Genomic DNA, 20,524 nt, shown 5'->3' on the forward strand with positions numbered 1-20,524 from the left:
TGATGAAATTGGATGTTGATACTTGTTTATTGGTATTTGTGTTTAATAAACAGAGTGCAATAGGGGCTGGTCCAAACAGCATTGGGAATAGGACTTTTCCCCAAGAGCAACCTGGCTGTGAACCATTGACTAAGAGGAAAGGTTCACACAGTCAACAAGGGCAGCCACAAGCCAAGCATCACACCACCCCCTCTTCCAGCCAACCTGAACCCAATGCTACTGGAGTGCAGACAAGGAGGGCTAAGCTGCTGACTTCCAGACAAGGAGGGCTGACACAATGATGTTTGAATTGTTTTTCTGAACTTTAGTTGTTAGTTGTATTTTCTGAGCAATCAGTTGCAATATTTGTAGCTTTACTTTTGGGTTTAGGACAAGGATCCTGTTTTGTTAAATTAATACTTTGCTTTAAGGCTTTACCAGCCAATTTTGTTAGGCACTGCAACAACAAATTTGATCAACAACTTAAATGCAATATCAATTACTTAGGTACTTACTTAATTCATTGCTTTCATAATTGTGTACATTAGTTTGCTTGCAATAGTGGTTCACTGCCACTTATAAATCATTACATTACCATATTACTGTTTCATGCAATTACTAGCATTACAAGTTATACTTAATGCATTACAAACCCCCTAATAAGAAGGATCACTAATATGACCAAACTAATCCCAACAGCAAGACTAAGAACAGAGTGATCTGATCTAGCATTCCTTCCATGCATCTCTCTGTTCATCTTGTTCCTGTCAGAGTTTAAAGCCTTGCATTTCATTTTCAGCATGTCCACTTCATTCAGCAAACACCTCAACTGTCCACCAAGATCATCAACTTCCCTCTTGTAATCACTAATTTCCCCCTTCAACAGTTTCTTATCTAACAACAAATTGTTGATCACCTCTGTTTGCCAGGCTGTCCCATCTTGTTCATCCACCCATTCAAATGCTTTACAACCTCTGCTCTCAGTTACAGGATCGTAGAACTTGCATGTTCTGAACTTACGACCAGGGTTCTCCCTTGTCCAACTGGTAAGCTTTGCAAAGGGAACACCACATTTGCACTTCTTCTCCTTTGAAGGTGAGAAACTTGTAGAAGACATTTCCTGCACCAATTTGCCATCCATAATAAGCAAAACCATTCGTACTATGAAAAAAATACAATTGAACCAAGGGAATTAAACAATCACTCCTACAAATCAAAACCCCCAAATTATTTCTACAATGAACCCTAATTTCATTTTCTCGCAAATTACAGCACAATTAACACACAATGAACCCTAACTATTTACGAATTACATGACTATTGCCAGATGCGACCTGAATTATGCATTTAAGTCAACAACATATAGATTAATTTACGCCTTATTTTTGAAAGATAAATTAGGGTTTCTAAAGTGCTATTGACGCAATTACCTGATTTGATATCTACGTCCCCCAAACAATGATGGTAAAATCAAACAATTTCGCCAATTTGTTAGTCGAATTCGCAAAATGTGAAGCAATTTTGTGTAATCAGCTCAACAATTCTACATTAGTGAAGGATGTCGTAACTATATAAAGCAGTTTGGAAAAAATAGCCGTTATTGTGGGCCCAGCTAACAGATCCTCTAACGTTGTTCCAATTTAGGTGGTGAAAGCAAAATTTTTATTTTTTAACAGGTGTTATAATTAAACTTCGAAATCTTAAGGTGTTAAAAACAAAATTAGGTCTTTTAACAGGTGTTATTTTCTAATTTAGCCAAAAAAAAATATACGTCACAATTTTTTTTTTTTTTTTTTTTTGAAAGCATTTTCTTTTCTTTTTAGTTAGTGTTTTCTTTTTGTTTTTGTATGTTTTTTTTTTTAAATCCCATTAATAGATATAACCCGTGTATTACCACAGACACATACTAGTCTCAACAATGTGTTAGCTTAAAATCTATCGCACGGAAACTAAAATAGTCTTAAAAATAAAAACAAAACAAACAAGGTGGGATAGACGTGTAAAAGTGTGGGCCGAAACAAGAAGAGGCCCAAAATAATGTTTGTTTTTCTTAAAAAAACCGTAAAAATACAGTTGATATCTCTCTCTCTCTCTTACTTTCTCTCTCTACTCTTCTCCTGTTTCTCTCTCTACTTGCTACAATTACTTCGTAACAAAGTAGTAGACTCCAACAAAACAACCAAACATACACATTTTGCGACCACCCAAAATTTTCGCCGATCATCGTCAACGTCGATTTTTCCCGGTTTAAACCCTAATTTCGATTTCGTTTCCCTCTTCTCTCTCTTCTTGATTCATCTCTCAATCTTATTCGAGATTCAATTCGTTTTGCTGGAAAAAGGGACGAGTTTTTTTTTTCTTGATCCAAATTATTAGGGGTTTGATTTTGTATAATTCTTGCTTTTTTTTGGGATTTTTTTTTTATCTTTGGAGTTTTTCGAGGGTTGTTTTTGGATTTGTGGGTTTCGCGCTTCATTGTACGGCTTTGTTTGTAACGAATTGATGGCGGATGCAAATCTCAGCATAAGGTAAAGTTTGATTATAAACCCTAATTTTTGTTTTTTGATTTGATTTCTTGTTATTGAGAGTTTTTGGATTGGGATTATGATTGTTTGTGGTTTGTTTGTTGAGGCTGAATTGAATTGTTGTAATTTGGTATTGATTTGATCCCGAATCTGCGAGCTTGTTTTGAAATTAATATTGCAATTGTAAATTTGAATATGATTTGGTTTTGTAAGAAGAATCTTTGTATTTTTTGTGGGTTACTGTTTCATTGATTTGGAAAAATGTGGTATAAATGGGTTTTAAAAATCAAGAATTTATGATTTTGTGAGTTCATTGGAGGGTTGAGATATTGGGAATTTTTTATATATAGCTCAGTATTATTAATTTGCTGTCTGCTGTAGTGTTGACTGCATTGAAGCTATAGATTGTAATTCAAACTCAAAGTTGTGGATTAATATCTTCAACATTGAGCTATATATATTGTAATGCAAACTCGAACTTGAAGTTCTATCTATGAATGTGGTTTAGTCTGCTTGATGTGTTATTTCTGTGAAATTTTAAGGGTTTATTGAATAGGATAAGTACTAAGTAGGGATGCTTTACTATTGATAATGTATCATCAAGAGTCAACTGTGGACAGTATAATGAATTTTTGAAGTTTTATTGAAAAATGTAGTTTGACATGATTTGAGGGTTTGGTTAGTTAGTTAGTTTAAAACATAAAATAAGGATATGTCTTTCATTTTAAATGAACTTGAATTATTGAGATTTGTTAGCACAAAAGTTTTGCTGATTTTTTTTCCCCTCATAGAGCATGCTTTGCAAGTCCTGTTGTTGGGTGTTTGTAATTGCACTTATGTTTCCTTCTCTTCCCGGTCAATGTTTCTTTCCGATAAAGCTGATATTAATGATGAGTTTGCCTTTAAAATAACAAGACGCAAAGAAAAAACAACTTTTGATTTTGATTTTGATGTGCTTGATTGTGCCAAACACATTAAAAGATTGTTTACAGTAACATTTTCCCTTCACTATAATTAATTTCTGTTTTTATATATTGGGATTTAATGTGTCATGTACTCGTGTTCCACATTTTTTAAAATCATTTACACTCTTCTGAATTTAGTCATTGTTATTCTGCAGGAAATAAACTGTGCTGTGATTAGATCTTCTTGATGATTTTTTAAAGTAATCACCATTGTACTGCAGTAGATAAGCTTTTTAAAGAAGATAACATGATGAATCAGGTAGCAAATTTTTTTTTTTTTCTTTGTTTAAAGTTTTTTTTTTTTTTTTGATTTTTTTATTATATTTGTTTGGTAACTATATCCCTTTAGCACTTCATTTTGTAATCTATTATCAGCCACTTTCACCCAAAGATGAAAGGAACGTTTCTACCAATCCTTCTGCGGATGCAGCCATCACAGGGCCTTCAAGAAATGCCAGTGATCCTCCAAGGGCTTCAGATGCAGCTGTAGATAATAATACAAGCTACCCACCAAACAACTATGGATCTCTTGAACAAACTTACTTTTATGGAGGTTAGTTTTTCATTTCCTTTTCCTGTGTTAACTGTTTTGTTATAGCAATAGTTCATTTTTGGCCGATAACATATGGCTTAGTGAGTTTTGTTTTGCTTTAACTGTGAAGAGCTCTTGAAGACTCACTTGTGTCAGATAGGTTTTTTTTTTTTTTTTTTTTTTTTTTTTTGGAAAAGGCATGCACATTAACTTTTGCTTTCATTCAGGATATGACAGTGGTGCTGGCAGTTGGAGTGGATATACGCAGTATGCTGGTGAGGGGTTGCATGTTGTACCTCCGGTGAGGCTTTATTGCTGATCTATTTCCTTCTTGTGCTTGCGTTTAGAATAAAATTGATTTGACTGTATTCCATGCCGTTTCTTTTCCATCTTACTCAGGTCATTTATGGTGACAATTCTTCTCTTGGATTGCACTCTCCTTATGGCTTCAATTCCCAGATGGCATATGGACAGTACTCACCTGCCAGTACGCCTGTGCCTCAGATAATGGTTGATAATCAGCTTTATTCACCACAACAAATTCCTGTTTCTCCCCAATATTATCCCCAGCAAGTTGGCAGCTCAATGCCACATATGTCAGCACCAATCCCAGTTTCTCATGCTGAGATGGTTAATCAAAAAGGTATTGTCATAATGGTCTTATTGCTAGTCGCTTCTTTTGTCACATAAAAAAGGAATTTGTTTGTGTTGACAGCTGTATTTTTTTTCTTTCACAGGACACATGTCCATGAATGCTTTGCATAACCATGGTTATTACAACTTGCATGGGATGTATGGATCTGGTGAACCTTTGTCAAGTCCTTCAAATTCCACAGATGTTGGGTGGAGAACCTTAAATTCAACTGCGTACTCTGCTGCTCTTGGTTCGTTTGACCCTACAGTTGGACAGGTTGGAGGCCTTCTTTTTAATATTACTTTTGTTGTCTCTACTGGGATAATTAAAACCTAGGTCAGGTGCTTATTATGTTTCATTTAGTTATGCCAATAGTTGCTTATTAACTCTGGAGTTGTCTCTTTGGTAATAAAAGTAATTCTGGGGTTATCGTGTTTGGTAAAAAACACAGATTTAGATTTTCTTTTATTCTTTAATCTAAGAACTACATGGCTTGCTGAGTGTTGATAGCCATTCATATTAACTTTCCTCCTCATTGCTTACCTTTCAAATGCAGATGACTCAACAGAGACCATATCCTGGCTATGGATTGGTATCAGATTATGTTGGTGGACCATATCACTATGATGGATCGTTTCAGAACTCAAATTACAGTGCCATACCTAATTCTCAGTCAGGATTTAGTAACCGGAATCGTTATAGCTTTGAGAAGGCACGGAATCAAAGGGAGCAGGATTCAATGTTTGCCATCTCAGGTGATCGCAATAGAGGACCAAGGGCATCAAAGGGAAAAGGAAAGGGGACTGTCGGAAATGGCTCATTGCCTGGTGCTGATGCTGCTTCAGAAAATAACTCATTGACTGGCATTGCTAAAAGTGGTGCTTCTGCTTCTGGAGTGAATCTCGCTTCTTACAATAGTGCAGATTTTCCAACAGAGTATGAGAATGCAAAATTCTTTATAATTAAGTCTTTTAGTGAAGACAATATCCATAGAAGCATTAAATATGGTGTTTGGGCAAGTACGCCTCATGGCAATAGAAAGTTAGACGCTGCTTATCAGGAAGCAAAGGAGAAAAGCAACTGTCCTATTTTCCTTTTGTTTTCGGTAGGTTTTCCTTGACGGCTAGTAAATGCATTTTGAGCTCTTTTAATATTTTAATTTCTGCTGTGTGACAGGGACTGGAGATGCTTAAATTAGACATGCTTTTCATTTTTAGACTTGTTCAAATGATCTTCTTGGTTATACTGTCTTTCCCTTTGGCCCACTGATATGTTAACTTCCAGTGCCTCACTAATGGGTAGTTTAAAGGTTTTGTGTATTCCGGTTGTGTATACCTTATGTTGCATGAGGAATGTATGCTCCCAATGTTCATTGACGGATGTAATGTCAATGCTAGTTCAGACACAATCGTAACTGGGCAGTAATATGTAATTTGATTGCTGAAGTATTGTAATATTGGAGACGTGCTTGTAGAATGTTTCATTGAGTGTTTTTTTTTTTTTTACACTGCTATGTTGAGTTGGATACACCTACCTCAATTATGGGGGTTGAATTTGTTAGAATGTTATAATGGCTGCATCATTGTGTCTACTTGTTTTTTCTTCATAGAATGATTAAACAATGGCAACATGTATGCTGTCGTTCTTATTACGTGTTTAAGCTATTGTATCTCATGCAATTTTATTGGACCTGAAGATTCTTTAATGTTTGTTGTATAGGTTAATGCCAGTAGCCAATTTTGTGGAGTAGCACAAATGACCGGACAAGTGGATTTCGAGAAAAATGCAGATTACTGGCAGCAAGATAGATGGACTGGGCAGTTTGCAGTTCGTTGGCATATAATTAAGGACATACCTAATATCAAATTTCGGCACATTTTGCTAGAAAATAATGATAACAAGCCTGTTACACATAGCCGAGACTCTCAGGAGGTATTAGTTTTATTTGTCAATACTTGTATATGTTTTGTTCCCATTTCTTTTCTTGCAAGGCCTTTTTATGTGCGTTCTTTTGGGATTGGGAGGAACTGAATCAACTGATATTGGGGAGGGTGGGGTGATAGACAGCATTGCTTAATGTGGTTTTAGAATTTGCTTTGTTTTTATCCTATATTTTTTTAGTTTCCTTCAAGTAATTGCTGAGTTAGACTTCTGCCAGTGTTGGCTTCTTGTTCCCACTGCACTCTTGTTTACATCATGATCTGTACTAGGTTATTGCATACAGTTGTTGACTTTTCCTGCTTGTTTTGTTATTTTGTAGGTGAAACTTGAACAAGGCATTGAGATGCTGAAAATTTTCAAGGAATATGATGCCCAAACATCCATTCTTGATGATTTTGAATTTTATGATGAACGGGAGAAGGTATTGCAGGAAAGGAAGAATCGACAGCAAGTTAAATCTAAGCCCAGTGTTTCTGAATCTCTTCCTGATGAGGTTTTGAATAATATATCTGACAAATTAGATCAAGCTCTGCATTTAGATGAGAATTGTAAAGATGTAGTGACAACTGAGAAGAGCAGCAGCATCCAGCAAAGCAGTAAGGTGTAGTTAGTTGTGCGCATCAGCACCTGTCATGTTCTCTGAAAACTGATTTTAGGCCCTTTTTCATGTTATACCCTGAAATGTCTTCTTCTCAGAAAGGTTAAAAGATCCTTTTCTTCATTGTCTGGGATACATGGATTCCTCATACTGGATTCCTTTCGTTACTTCTTTTTTTTTCACCTCTTTCCTCCAATCTTTTTTGACTTTTAAATCCTTTCATATTGAATGTACATGAGCCAGGCAGGTTCAGGTATCTGCTGTGGTTGTGGCAGGAGTGTTGTACGACATGCCTGGCTCTTTTTCAAGGTGTAATTTTAGTCCCATACTAAAAAAGAAGAAGCTGTTTTCGATTTCGTTTTCCCCTTTTTTAAAAAAATATATAATTTTCATTCTGTTATCCTTTCTACTAAGTGGATTTCACAGCTTAGGTCAATTTCCCTTTAATAGTGAGTTACTTTTAAGGAATTATGTAATTGCCCAGTATTTTTTTGGGAGTCAAATTAATAAAACATATCTGCAACAGCATTGATTGGTTGATACTTCTTACTCTTAGTACATCTTTGTTATAAGTAAGATTTTTTTTTCTTCTTTTTTTTATAGTAATTTTCGGCATGTTATGACTTTGATATTTGCAGTATCTTTTGCAGCGGATCATTCAAACACCTCTTATTAGTTCATGACTATTGTTTCTTAAATTTCGTTTTGCTGTTGTATAAAAGTACAGGAGATATAAATGAGAAATTTTCAGTTTTGTGCAGTACATTTGAGTTATCACCTTTGTTGAAACCTTAGGCCTCATGACTTCACAGTTCACACACCTTATGATATCAAAACACAATACATACGAGTACAGATGAAAAATAGTTAACATGACTATGTGATTGCTCAACACCGCTGTGATGTATCAAAGTTACTCGTACGTAATCACATACCAATTGGTTTTGCCACTGCTGAACAACTCCCTCTTTGTCATTCTCGACTTTCTTGTAACCCGAAGCAGAAATCTGTCTTTGTTGAATGTTGCATGATCTCAATTTTCATGCCCATCATACGCAGATGTCCTTTTTTGCTTTAAACATGATTTTGTTGCAAATTGATTTGCCATGCAGGAGACTGCTTTATTCTAATTTACTCATAAATGCTAAATATTTATTTCTGAAATTATGTCCTAGTTAATAAATTATGAGACTTATTCAGCCCATTGGTGCAATTTGTGCAAACCATGAAGCGACATAGATATCACTAGTTTGAATCTTTTCCCAACCAGGAAGTCTGAAGTTGAACAGCTTTTCTTGATGGGTTGGGATGACTAGGGAGCAGAAACTAGAAACTGCGCATTCACAACAATGACTTAAAATATTGCTTTCAGAATTTGAAGTGCTTTATATTCTGTCTTCACAGCAATGCTTGATTAGCCATCAATCTGCCAAGAAAAAGAAGACATTGACATACATAAATCATATGGACTTAAACAGAAGGAAAAATAACGCAAAAAAGATAAAAAGACGACAGATTACCACAAGCCTGTAAACATCGGCCATTTTGCATGAAAGAGCTCCAGCAAAGGCACAAGCAGATCATTCCATGACAACTCTTTGGTGTTTGGCCTCTTCGCAGTTTGCAGATACCTCAAATGCACATAATAGACTGATTACTCCAGTGATCACGATGAGCTCCAACCAAGTCTTTTGCTCACTCCCTTATTCTTCATCAGTTGCCTATACATCTCCGCCTCCTCCCATTTTCCATTGGAATCCAATAAATTTGACATAGTTATATAATATCCATCATTTTCAGGATCAGCCTTGATAGCATGCTTAACAATCCTTAATCCAATCTCTACTTCATTGTGAATTTTACAAGCACTTAACAAGGTCCCCCAAAGACCGCCATCTGGTGTAATAGGCATCGACATAACTATATCTTCAGCCTCCTTCAGATTTCCTGACTTCCCGAGAAGATCTACTATACAAGCATAGTGCTTTAAAGTTGGTATCACAAAGTAATCATGCATTTTACGGAAGTAATATCTTCCCTCTTCAGTAAACCCTGCATGACTGCAAGCCAACAAAACACCAAGAAAGGTCAATTCATTTGGTCTAACACTGGATTTTTCCATCTGTTTGAAGACCTCGATTGCAGATCTAGCATCTCCATAAATGCCATAACAAGATATCATCACATTCCAAGCAATAGCATCTTTATCATTCATGGAATTGAAAAGATCTCTAGCCTTCCCAAGCTGCCCACATTTCCCATACATGTCAACTAATGCTGTTGCAAGTGAGATATTTAACTCAACACCCATTTCTCTGATGTAGTTGTGAATCTTCATTCCCTTCTCTAAAGATGCTAAACGTGAGCAAGCCGACAGCACAGTGACTAAAGTAGCTGTGCTTGGATTTGATCCTTCAAACATCATCTGGTCAAATAGTGCTAATGCCTGAGCCAACTCTCCCTTGAAAGCACAGGCATAAATCAATGTATTCCATGTTACGATATCCCTTTGCATCCTTCCAAAGATGGTTTTTGCAATGGTTAACTTGCCACATTTTCCATACATATCTATAAGTGAATTGGAAACTGAAACATCATCATCAAGCAGAGATTTAATGACATAGCAATGTATAGATTTTCCAAGATGAATTGTTCCCAACTGTAAACACGAAGAAATAACAGAGATTAGACTATTGGAATCACATTCAAACCTTTGATGTATCATTTCTTGGAAAAGATTCACACAATTTTTCCAAAGGCCTCCTTTCCCATACTCAAACACCATCAAGTTCCAAGTCTCTGGATTCTTTTGACGTAGTGTATCAAAGATTTGTTCTGCACTGTCAAACATTCCAAATCTACAGTACATTGATATTAATGCCCTGTGGACAACTTGACCCCTTACATAATTTCTCTTCATTATCAGTCCATGAAATGCCATCCCTTCACTGACCCAACTCGAATCACCTAATGATGAAAGCACACAGCTGATAACAATTTCATCCGGATATATTCCACTACCTAGCATTTGCCAAAAGAAGCCTAAGCATTCAGTTACACACTCCAGTCTAGAATAAGCAGCAATAATCGATGTCCAACAGATAAGATCCTTATCTTTAATTTCATAAAACAAATGGCAAGATTCTCCAATGGTTCCCCATTTCGAATACATGGACAAAAGCGATGATTGAACATCATGGCATAACCCATATCCAATCTTTATCGCTAACGCGTGCAAGCATTTCCCTTCTGTTAAAGCCCCTATGTTTCCACATGCTTGAAACCCTCCTCCAAGGGTTCTATAATTAGGCTTTACACAATCCTCAACTACATTATGCATCATACAAAGACACTCCAAACCCTTGTGACTCTCACCATTCTGTAAATAACCAACTATAAGCGCAGTCCAAGCAACAACATCTCTGACAGGCATTTCATCGAACACTTTATATGCATCTTTCATATAACCACATTTTGAGTAAAAATACACAAACGAAGACCCAACAGCAGAATTCCCACCAAAAACACCATATTTCACAACCAACCCATGAATCATAACCCCATAATCTAACGCAAATAACTCAGCACAAACACTAACAACCATTGGAATTGTAAAATTATTAAGTGGGGTGTCAGAAAATCGCATACCCAGAAAAAATCCAAGCGCTTTTTCATAATTCCCACAGGAAAAATGCGATTTGATGATTGAATTCCAGAGAAAAGGGTCTTTACAACGAACTGAATCAAAGACTTTGGAGGATAAATCGGGTTTGGAAAGAGAAGCATAGCGAGAAATGAGTTTTGATGCGATGAACACATTGTTGTAATTCCCAGAAACAATGATGATTGAGTGAAATGGGAGGAGAAATTTCAAGGGTAAGGAGTGATGAGAGAGAAAGGAATCCAGACGAAGATTTATGTAGTTGGTTAGTTGAGAAGTCGTGGAAGGTTGAAGGTAAGTGTGGAAGAATCGCCTAAACAGGAAATTTGGGTTGAATTTGAGCATGGGAAAATCAGAAAATTGTTTAATGATTTTGATCATGTATTCATGTAGGCCTAGTATACTTGTAAGGTTTAATTAAACTAACTATATTACCAAATGTCACTAATCGCTTTAATAATTTACCGAATAACATGAAGGTTTTCAAAATTCACCAACTGTCACGATCACTTTAATAATTCACCGAGTGGCAGGAAAGTTTTCAAAATTCACCAAATAACATGAAGGTTTAACTATGACACTTGTCATGACGGTATAATTGATTCATTTTAATCATTTATTTAAATTAATAAAAATAACATATTTTCTCGATTTTCATGGCGAAAATATAATAGTTCATCAACATCCCAACTATGAATTTTTTTCGGAAGAAAAATAAGATATATTTTTCCTTTATAAGATTTTTTTCTTAAGGGGAGAAACAAGATAGGGAAAGATTGAAGGGAAAAAACAAAGTAGGAGAGTTAAAGAGGATAGATAAATTAAATTTGATGGATATCATTCAATCGATTAAAAGACGAAAATACTCGTAATCAATATGATATAAACATTTATAGATTTTACCATTATTAGTAAAATTAATGGTTACCATAAAATCAAATACTGTAGTTAAATAGGTAAACAAATATAAAAGACTTGAACTGAACTAAAAAGTTCTGTAGAGAAATCCAAAAGAATAGGGTTTAAGTCAAAGGTAAAGTGATCAAAGAGTGTAAAGATCCAAGTAATTCATTTAAATAAATAAATAATATAGATATATAAATACAAATATGTTGTTGAATTAATCTCTACGATATTTTCAAATTAAATATTAATCTATTTTCATAATTTCTACTAATATAATTTTGCATATATTTAAGGCAAAATTGACACTAACATTCTAAACTATAGCTTGGGTGCATCCAACACCTTGTACTTTCGCAGTAGCCAAAACACCACAAACTAATGACTTAGGTGCAAATCATACCTTTAGTGAGTTTTCCGGACACCATTCTCGCGTAGAGCTGGTGAATTAAATTTATATTTTTCGATTTGCGTGCCGAAAAATATTCTATTAAAGTTTAAGGGGTCATTTTGGTCTTTAAGGGTCCAAATTGAGCTCGTAGTAAGCAAAAAATTAACATAAATGACTTAACTCTGCTTAAAAATAATGACACACAAATCGATATATTTTATTACACGCAAAACGAGTCATTTTAAAGAGACAGTCTAACGATTCTTTGTGCCTAAGAGAATGAACTTCATCTGATTAATTAATTTGAATATTTATGAAAATTTGACAGCCTTTATGATCCCACGTGATTCTTTACTAACAAATCAATTATTGCAGGGAAAATTTCACATTTACTACCAGGTAAAGCACCCCAACTCACATTTCCTACCTCTTTAATTTTTTATTTTATATTAGTACCACAGAAAAACACTAACTGCTAAAATAACTACCACTTGAGTAACTCTGTTACTGTTTCTGTTAAGTGGGGTCCACTCCAATGGCTACATCCCAATTCTTCCCATTTAAATACAATTTCATTCGTTGCTTTGCTTGGAATTGCTCTGCTATCAATTGGATGATATTAAAACACAAATTCATCAAAGTGAAACACAAATTCTATCAAAAAATTAAAAGCGAAATCAATGAGTGTGGTTAATTGGTGATTGGTGAGTTTTATAGCAAAGAATTGCGAAGGGAAAAAGGTTAGTACTTTGGTTTAATCGAACAATTTAGGTAAGTAATCTACAATTAAATTCTCAATTACTTAAGTAATTAGTACAGTACATAGGAATGATGTTTTGGCTAAAATCGAATTGCAGTGGCTTAATTTGTAGTAAATTTGTGGAAAAGAAATTAAGGTTCTTGAGTCTAATTTTTAATTGGGGGTTTTTTGTGGGCTGTGATAATCATGAAATTGAAAGTGTTGTTGGGTTATTAAAGTATGTAATGTTGTAATGATTTCTTAAATTTGTGTATTTGTGGGGAATTATGGCTTTGGTTAGGTGTTCACCCTCAAAATACAAGAAATGTGACTGTGGCATTCCCATGGTTAGGCTAACCTCATGGACTAGAGAGAATCCGGGCAGGAAGTTATTGACATGCAAGTTTTATGATCCCAAAACAGAAACAAGGGGCTTCAAGAGCTTTGAGTGGCTTGATGAAGAAGATGGGACTGATTGGCAAAGGGATATGATCAACCAATTGATCCTTGACAAAAAACTGATGAAGGATGAGTTAAGCTCATTGCAAAGAGAAGTTGAGGATCTTAGTGGCCAGAGAAGGTGCTTGCTCACTGAGAATGAGAACCTCAAACTGAAGTGAAAAGCTCTTAGTGGTGATAGGAAGAGATACTCTAAGCAAGGGGTGCAGAACAATGGTGGGTTTGGCTGTGTTGTTGTGGGTGTTGTCAGTTGTTGTGTTTTGATGATGGTAGGGTTGTTAGTTGTGCTTAAGAAAGCTTAGGTTAATGTAGGTTCTATCTTAGTAGCTTCAGTGTAGTGTTATGTTATTTGGTTTCTAGTATTATGTTAGTAGGTTAGTCTACTCTAATGAAGTGGACATTTTAAAATTGTAAACTCTTCAAGTATTAATGAAAAACACTACTTTTATAAGACAATAAACATCATTTTTCACCATTGCATAGTTAAGTACTGTATTAGTCACAAAAGGTTGCAGATTGAAAGCATGAAATTCCAATTCTTACAGACAGTAAAATACAAACAGTTTTGCTAATTGACTAATACTAAAGTTTAAGGTTACAAGGCACTGAAACAGAAATATCAACCAACTTTGTTCTTTCCCTTTGCCTTTGACCTTGTTGCTGGTGCTGTTGTTGAGGTTTGAGTATTTTGGCTGCAAGTAACAGGCTAGGAGCTTTGACCTTGCTGCTTCTGTTGTTCTTGTGGAAATGTCTTGTTACCAGTAGCTCCACTCTGTAAACATTCAAAGCACACAAACATAAAACTTGAATACAGGACACAAACTTCACTATATTAAAACAAAAAGAAACAGGGAAATCTGCTTACATTAGCAGCAGCCCTTTGAGCTTTATTTCTCCTTTGTTCCTGCAGCCATGGTATGTTGAGGACAGGCTTGGATGACACCTTTGGCTCAGAGGTTACTGGGGCTTCGTTTTTAGGTGCAGATCCACAACTCTTGGCATAATGACCCAGGATACCACAGTTTTCTGCACCTTTTTTTGAACTTTGGGCCCTTTGGTTGTGCCTCTTTGCTGCCTGGTCCTCCTTCTCCCTTTTCCAGCTTTCTCTTCTTTGATTGAGGCCTCCCAGGCATTACCCTTACTGCATGTGGGAGTGGTTGTCTCAAGTCTATCTTCTCCCAATGCTTAGGGCCTGGCATAGGGTTGATTGCATCTTGGTATGCAAGAATATAGGCTGCCCTACTATAGTAAGCATCCACATAGTCATCTGGATCCACCCTTTTGTCAAGTATACAAGCATAAGTATGTATACAATATGGTATGCCTGTAAGCTGCCAGTGATAACAAGAGCATGACTTCATCTTCAGGTCAACCACCACCTTATCCCCATTCAATTCAACTTCATAGTTATCCCCTCTAGACAATTGGACAATGCAATATCTAGCAGCCCTTTTAATCCTCCCAAAAACCTAACTCACATAAGGCATGTTCTTTCCTTCCATTTTTTGAACTGCCTCCCACTTTTCACAGTTCCTCTTCATCATGTAACACCTCATCCACTCCATCTGAATGAGAATGGGCTTATCTCTTGCATCTTTTATAACAGCATTGAAAGTTTCACAAAGATTGTTTAGCAGCATGTTGGACTTACACCAATCAGAAAATGCATGTCTTGACCAATGTGATGGTGATATATTTGCTAAGTACTCATATGCATCTTCTGATAAGAACTTAATGGACTCCATTGTAACCTCAAAGTCAAACTATATCACAAACAAATAGACTGTGATAAGAGACCTACTCACACAGAACAAAGCAAGGCATACACTCTAACACAACACAGAACACTTACAATGATAGAAAACAGTGCACAATGGATGACAGAACACAAGTCAAGATGTAATTATAAGCTTACCAAAGTGGTTTCCCTTGCTGCATTCCAAAACAATTCCTTGAAGGTAGATCCAGTGAATTGGAGCTTAAAATTAGCCCAAATATGCCTGACACAGAATCTCTTCTCAGCATTTGGGACTAATTCATCAAAGGCTTCAAGTAATCCCTAAATGTAAAAGTCAAAGAAACAAGTCAACTGTTAGAAATACAGCTGTTAAAAAAAAAGAACTAAACTGACAGAAAGTCAAACCTTTTGTCTATCACTCATAAATGTCAGTCCCAAGCCTTTTGTGCAATCTCCAATGTCCTTCTACAGACACTGTATGAACCAGCACCAAGTGTCTTTGTTCTCTACCTCCATTGTTGCCCATGCAAAGGGGAAAATTTGATTATTCCTTTCCTTGCCAACTGCAATAAGTATTTGACCAGGATAGGCCCCTCTCAAATGACAGCCGTCTAGGCCAATGAGAGGCCTACAACCTTTATTAAAACCATTCTTCAATGCAGCCAAACACATGTACACCCTCATGAATAGAGGGGGTTCTGGTCTGTCTACTCCCTCAACCACCACATACACCCCACTTCCTGGATTATACTTTAGCACGACCTTGTCAAAATCCCAAATCCTTACAAATTGCTCTGCTGCAGAGCCATAAATCATGAACTTTGCTCTGGCTCTTGCTAGTTAAGCCAGTGAATACCCAATGTGTATTCCTAAATCACTTAGCACCCTAGCTCTAAATGTCTTGATTTTCCAAGTGGGATTGCTCCTCCACTCTTCAACATACCTCTCTACCAAATATTCAGCTGAAATACATGCATTCATTCTAGATATCATACACCTGTGCTTTAACCTCAGCTCCTTTATTTGCCAAGCACTGCTATTATAAAGTCTCCTTGCAGACACCTTAAACTCACACTTCTTCACTTCATCACCACACTTGCATTGAGGCAAGTTGCTCCTCTTAGAATTCCACTCACAGTTGCATCTCTATGCATAAAAAATGGTGATCCTCTTACCACCATTGTGCAGGTAATAAAATTCATACCTGTTCTCTATAGCATGGGTCCTCAGTGCTCTTCTAAGCACAAAACTGCTTGTAAACTTCTGCCTATCCAAAAGAACAACTCCTTTTTCAGTGTCTTCCCTAAACCATGGGCTTGAGTCTTCTTCTTCATCTGACCCATTAAGACTCCTAAGTTCATCTGAGTCACTTCCCTCCTCCTCTGCAGCTGAAGATTTGTGCAACCAATGTCCTTTCCAAGCTGCTTTACCTTATGCTCAACAACTTTCTTGGAACTGTCACCACCTTCTACAATCTGCAAACTCTTCTCCACCTCACCTAATATACCCCTTCTTATCTGCATATGCCACTGTTCCTCTTCCTCATCACTAACTGCCAAATCTTCTTCACCTACCTTCCACTCAATATCCAAGTCACTCAGCTCTGTAGAAGATGATCCAGATTCTGATCCAGAATCATCATCTTTGAACAGCCTCTTTGTACACTTTCTCACAGACTTCCTCTTCTCTTTGACCTCTCTCTGTTCAGTTTGTTCATCAGCTACACCCTTTCTCTTCTCTTTAACACCACTCACACTCTCTACCTTCTCCCTGACAACACGCTCACCCTCCCCCTTTCCAAAATCTTTAGTAAACCTAGGGCTTCTCCTACACACAGACTAAATGGGTTTCCTAGGCTTTAGTTTTATTCTAGGTAAAGATGCTGAAGGTGGCTTACTCTTAGTTGTAGCTAGGTTACTTTCAGCTGTAGGTGGATAACTCTCAACAGGCTGAACACTCCTTGGGCTCCTCCTATCCACATGGGCTTTATTTGGTTTTGGGGTGTTTGTAGATGCAGGATTAGCTTCTATTTTAGTAAGCTGATAAGTTTGAGATGGTATGGGCTGAGATGGGTGTGAATTAGAAGTTTGAGATCCATTACCATTTGGTTTTGGGTTATTTGGATTTGAATGGGGTGGCTGTGATCCTGATACAGACTGGTTGGATGTGGGTGGGTTATCCAAAATAACCTCAGGAGGGTGATACCTGTCCCACTCTTGCAGCCCCACAGTTTGAAACAACTCCACATGCTCTGCACTGTGTTTGGACTCTAAGAAGCCCATAACATCATCATCATCATTGTCAATCCTTTTCTTCCCATTTACCTAAGTCTTTCCCCTCTCCTTATACCACAAGATATAAATCTCAGGAGCCTCCCACCCCAAAGCTATTAACCCTTCATTACACAGAAAGCTTAAGTACATCACACTCCTCACATATGACACTGGAACATCATACTTCCAATGAACAAACCCACCTTCATAAACCAAATACTTCTTCCCCCTACGCTCCTTCTCCACAAACCCTCCAAATAGCCTAAGCTTAATGTCAATAGTATCATCCTCACCATCCATATTTTTCTACAATTAAATCAAGTAAACCATACAAAAATCAATTTTAAATTCAACCATCACAGAGCACAAACTGACAATGTAAAACAAACACGTCATAAAACATGATTGTATACCCACACATGATTAATTAATTACACAATTAGTTAATAATTTTATTACCTAAGCGCAGAAATCTAGGGTTTACTTAAACAACAATTTTGTCTAAATTGCCCACACTAACAGTATTTTATTGCAAATTGACCACCAGTGATTCTTTGTTGGACCACTACAAGTACGAAAAAGGGTTGTTACTTGTCAATTGCTGTCAGCAGATTCTTCAAGCTTCCACTTTAGCAAGGAAGATGACGATGCTCCCAGGTGGACCTACCCCTTCAATCAAATTCGTACACGCACTCAAACCCTAGATCTTAAGGTAAGATAGAGAGAGAAACAAATCGACCAAGTGAAAGAGAGAGAAAGATGCGTAAAGAAAAAAAGGGCAAAAAAAAACTTATACTTGGTCAATTATGGAGGTTCAGTAAAATAAATGGGAGAAGAGAGAGAAAGGGAGAAGATAGTTACGGGGTGAGAGAGGGAGTTAGATGGAGGTAGTTAATGGTGTAGGCCCCACTAACGATTCTTTAACAGAATCTGTTAAGTGGTAATTATTTTAACAGTTAGTTTTTTTTTTTTTTTTTTTTTTTTGTGTTAGTAATATAAAATAAAAAATTAAAGGGGTAGCAATTGTGAGTTAGGGTGCTTTGCCTGGTAGTAAATGTGAAATTTTCCTTATTGTAAGGTAGAAAAAGATAGGTTTTTTTTATAAGCCTTAAACCACAATAAATTTCTACGAGGAACAAACAACTACACCAACAAGGCAACAACCAACAAGTCCACCATAGGGGGATTACTACATCTACACTTGACGTATAGATTTATTGAAATTGCAAAGAAATGGGTCAAAAATAGACCAATTTCTGAAGAATGTAGACTATTTTCAGCTTAATTGCCAAAATAATATTAAACCCTAGAGCATAAGAGGAAGTGAGGGATAGAGAAAGCGGGTGTTTTTTGAAAGAATGTTTAATTTTAATATTTTTTGACATCATCATTAACACAAATAAATTACAAAGAAAAAGAAAACCTAATTAAACTATTGCTACTATCATTCGCAAGAGATGTGCCCTTTGCACATGTTCCCTTTCTACCTTGACAATATTATAGCATTGAAACCCAACCTATACTAGCTTCTTAAGTTCATGCGTGCATAGTCTTGAAGACGCTTATCTCATTTATGTCATTTCGTAATAAACTGACCAAATTCATGGAGTCAGAATATAAGAGGACCATTGAGAAACCCATTATATTGTACCATTATTTCAAGGCCTCAAGACACGCCTGAGCCTTCGCATGAATGCAAGCTAAGGATGAGGTTAGTTGCTAGCCTAAAGCCAGTTCCCGCATCAAAGAAGTTCCCTTCATTCACCTTTGTAGACCATCCAAATCCGCATCAGAGTATAATTTGGCAAGCCGCATTACTCCACGCAAAACTAGACAAAATACAGAATCTTAAGATGTGTTACGTTACGAATTCTCATTCTCTAAACCACAACAATCACATAATGCATTCCTCTTTGAACGAGTTTGTCTTTCGTAGGAATATCATCATAAAAGTGTTTTCATATGAACATACTCCATTTTGGGGAATATTAAGTCTCCATACGATTTTTAAAAAATCAAACATTACCCAGTTTTGACTGTAAAATTTCCAATGAATGATCAGGCCAGTACATGAAATCATCATTCCTTTCCTTTGGTACGTAATTCCATCCTAAGATTGCCTTTGCACTATCCCATTCAAACTTTTCTCTCACTAATGAAGCATTTTAGAAACATGTATTATGATTAATTAAGTGTTAAACCTTTCATCTTAAACTCTCACGTAAAATTTGATTATACTTAACCACCGAAACTTTCTTATCACCACTCGCAATCTTCCAAGCAACCCGAGAAGGAACTGGCTTGCTACTGTTTGGAAACCTTTTTTAGCATAAGAAAATGAACCTAATGACTGGTTCCTAGGTATTTCATGACATAAGACACACTGTAATTTAGCTTTGAAAATTTTACAGGCAAGAAGTTAGGGGTGCATCCTAACAACATTTTTGAAGATAAAAGTATCATTAACCATGCTAGTAGATCGAATCCCTAAACCACCCATACCTTTTGGTGACTGTGCAAATGATTTTTAGCCCAACGAATACCCTTTTCTCCACTTGTAGCCCACCAAAATCTGGTTATGATTGAGTCTATCTTGTTCACTGTAGCTAATTGGCAGCTCAAATGATTTCATACCATGAGATGAGATACCCATTAAAACAGAGTTTATAAGTACCAATTTTGCATATTGTGATAACCTTCACGCAGTCCAAAAAAGAGTTTCTGGTCTTGTCCTTCTCCATGAGAAAATTTTTAAAAATTTTGATTTCTTGTCCGAAAGATCAATTGGATTCCCCAATTGTGCTCCCATAGTTTGCACACTAGGAATATGGAGAATATCCTTACACTCACTAAGGCCTTGTTCTTTAGAGCTGCTCTGCTCTGCTATGTGCTCTGCACTGCTTTACTCTACTCTGCACTGCTCTGCTCTGCTTTGCTCTGCTGAAATCTGTTGTGCTCTGCTCTGCCCTGCTTTGCTCCGCAGTGTGTGGAAGCCTAGCCTTGCTCTGCTCTGCTTTGCTGAAATCTGATCTGCTCTGCCCATAAGCTCAAAAGAACAGTGCCTAACTAGATCTTGGGGAACAGACATGCTAAATTTAATGTAAGATTTTTGAAAATTTATCAGCTATCCTGAGACTGACCCAAACCTAGCTAGTATATCGCGGATATTTGTGCAAGAGGTTTTGT

General features: G+C 36.6%; 3 protein-coding genes across 3 annotated transcripts; 1 reads left to right on the plus strand and 2 right to left on the minus strand.

The window, feature by feature from the left end:
• Positions 1-616: 616 nt before the first annotated feature.
• Positions 617-1,135, minus strand: LOC110683877. Its single transcript, XM_021860284.1, has one exon. The coding sequence runs from the start codon at positions 1,133-1,135 to the stop codon at positions 617-619; it is 519 nt and encodes a 172-aa protein (XP_021715976.1).
• An 824-nt stretch (positions 1,136-1,959) lies between these two features.
• Positions 1,960-7,621, plus strand: LOC110683759 (YTH domain-containing family protein 2-like). The gene is made up of 9 exons (XM_021860161.1): positions 1,960-2,507; positions 3,625-3,728; positions 3,845-4,022; positions 4,229-4,302; positions 4,401-4,644; positions 4,739-4,911; positions 5,192-5,740; positions 6,355-6,567; positions 6,896-7,621. The coding sequence occupies exons 2-9, from the start codon at positions 3,717-3,719 to the stop codon at positions 7,181-7,183; spliced, it is 1,731 nt and encodes a 576-aa protein (XP_021715853.1). The 5' UTR covers positions 1,960-2,507; positions 3,625-3,716; the 3' UTR covers positions 7,184-7,621.
• Positions 7,622-7,765: 144 nt separating this feature from the next.
• On the minus strand, positions 7,766-11,192 carry LOC110683758 (pentatricopeptide repeat-containing protein At4g39952, mitochondrial-like). Its single transcript, XM_021860160.1, has 2 exons — positions 8,695-11,192; positions 7,766-8,600 (listed from the first exon to the last, which is right to left on the minus strand). The coding sequence occupies exon 1, from the start codon at positions 11,178-11,180 to the stop codon at positions 8,841-8,843; it is 2,340 nt and encodes a 779-aa protein (XP_021715852.1). The 5' UTR covers positions 11,181-11,192; the 3' UTR covers positions 7,766-8,600; positions 8,695-8,840.
• Positions 11,193-20,524: the final 9,332 nt, after the last annotated feature.

This window comes from Chenopodium quinoa, unplaced genomic scaffold (assembly GCF_001683475.1).
Source record: "Chenopodium quinoa cultivar QQ74 unplaced genomic scaffold, ASM168347v1, whole genome shotgun sequence".
In the NCBI taxonomy this organism is placed as follows: Eukaryota; Viridiplantae; Streptophyta; class Magnoliopsida; order Caryophyllales; family Amaranthaceae; genus Chenopodium; species Chenopodium quinoa.

What these genes read in the sequence shown, in the direction of transcription:
- LOC110683877 (XM_021860284.1), bottom strand. Translation starts at nt 1,135, where the DNA reads ATGGTTTTGCTTATTATGGATGGCAAATTGGTGCAGGAAATGTCTTCT.
- LOC110683759 (XM_021860161.1), top strand. An exon ending in TTGACCCTACAGTTGGACAG is followed by an intron (nt 4,912 to 5,191) that starts GTTGGAGGCCTT and finishes TTTCAAATGCAG; the next exon opens with ATGACTCAACAGAGACCATA. An exon ending in CTATTTTCCTTTTGTTTTCG is followed by an intron (nt 5,741 to 6,354) that starts GTAGGTTTTCCT and finishes TTTGTTGTATAG; the next exon opens with GTTAATGCCAGTAGCCAATT.
- LOC110683758 (XM_021860160.1), bottom strand. Translation starts at nt 11,180, where the DNA reads ATGCTCAAATTCAACCCAAATTTCCTGTTTAGGCGATTCTTCCACACT.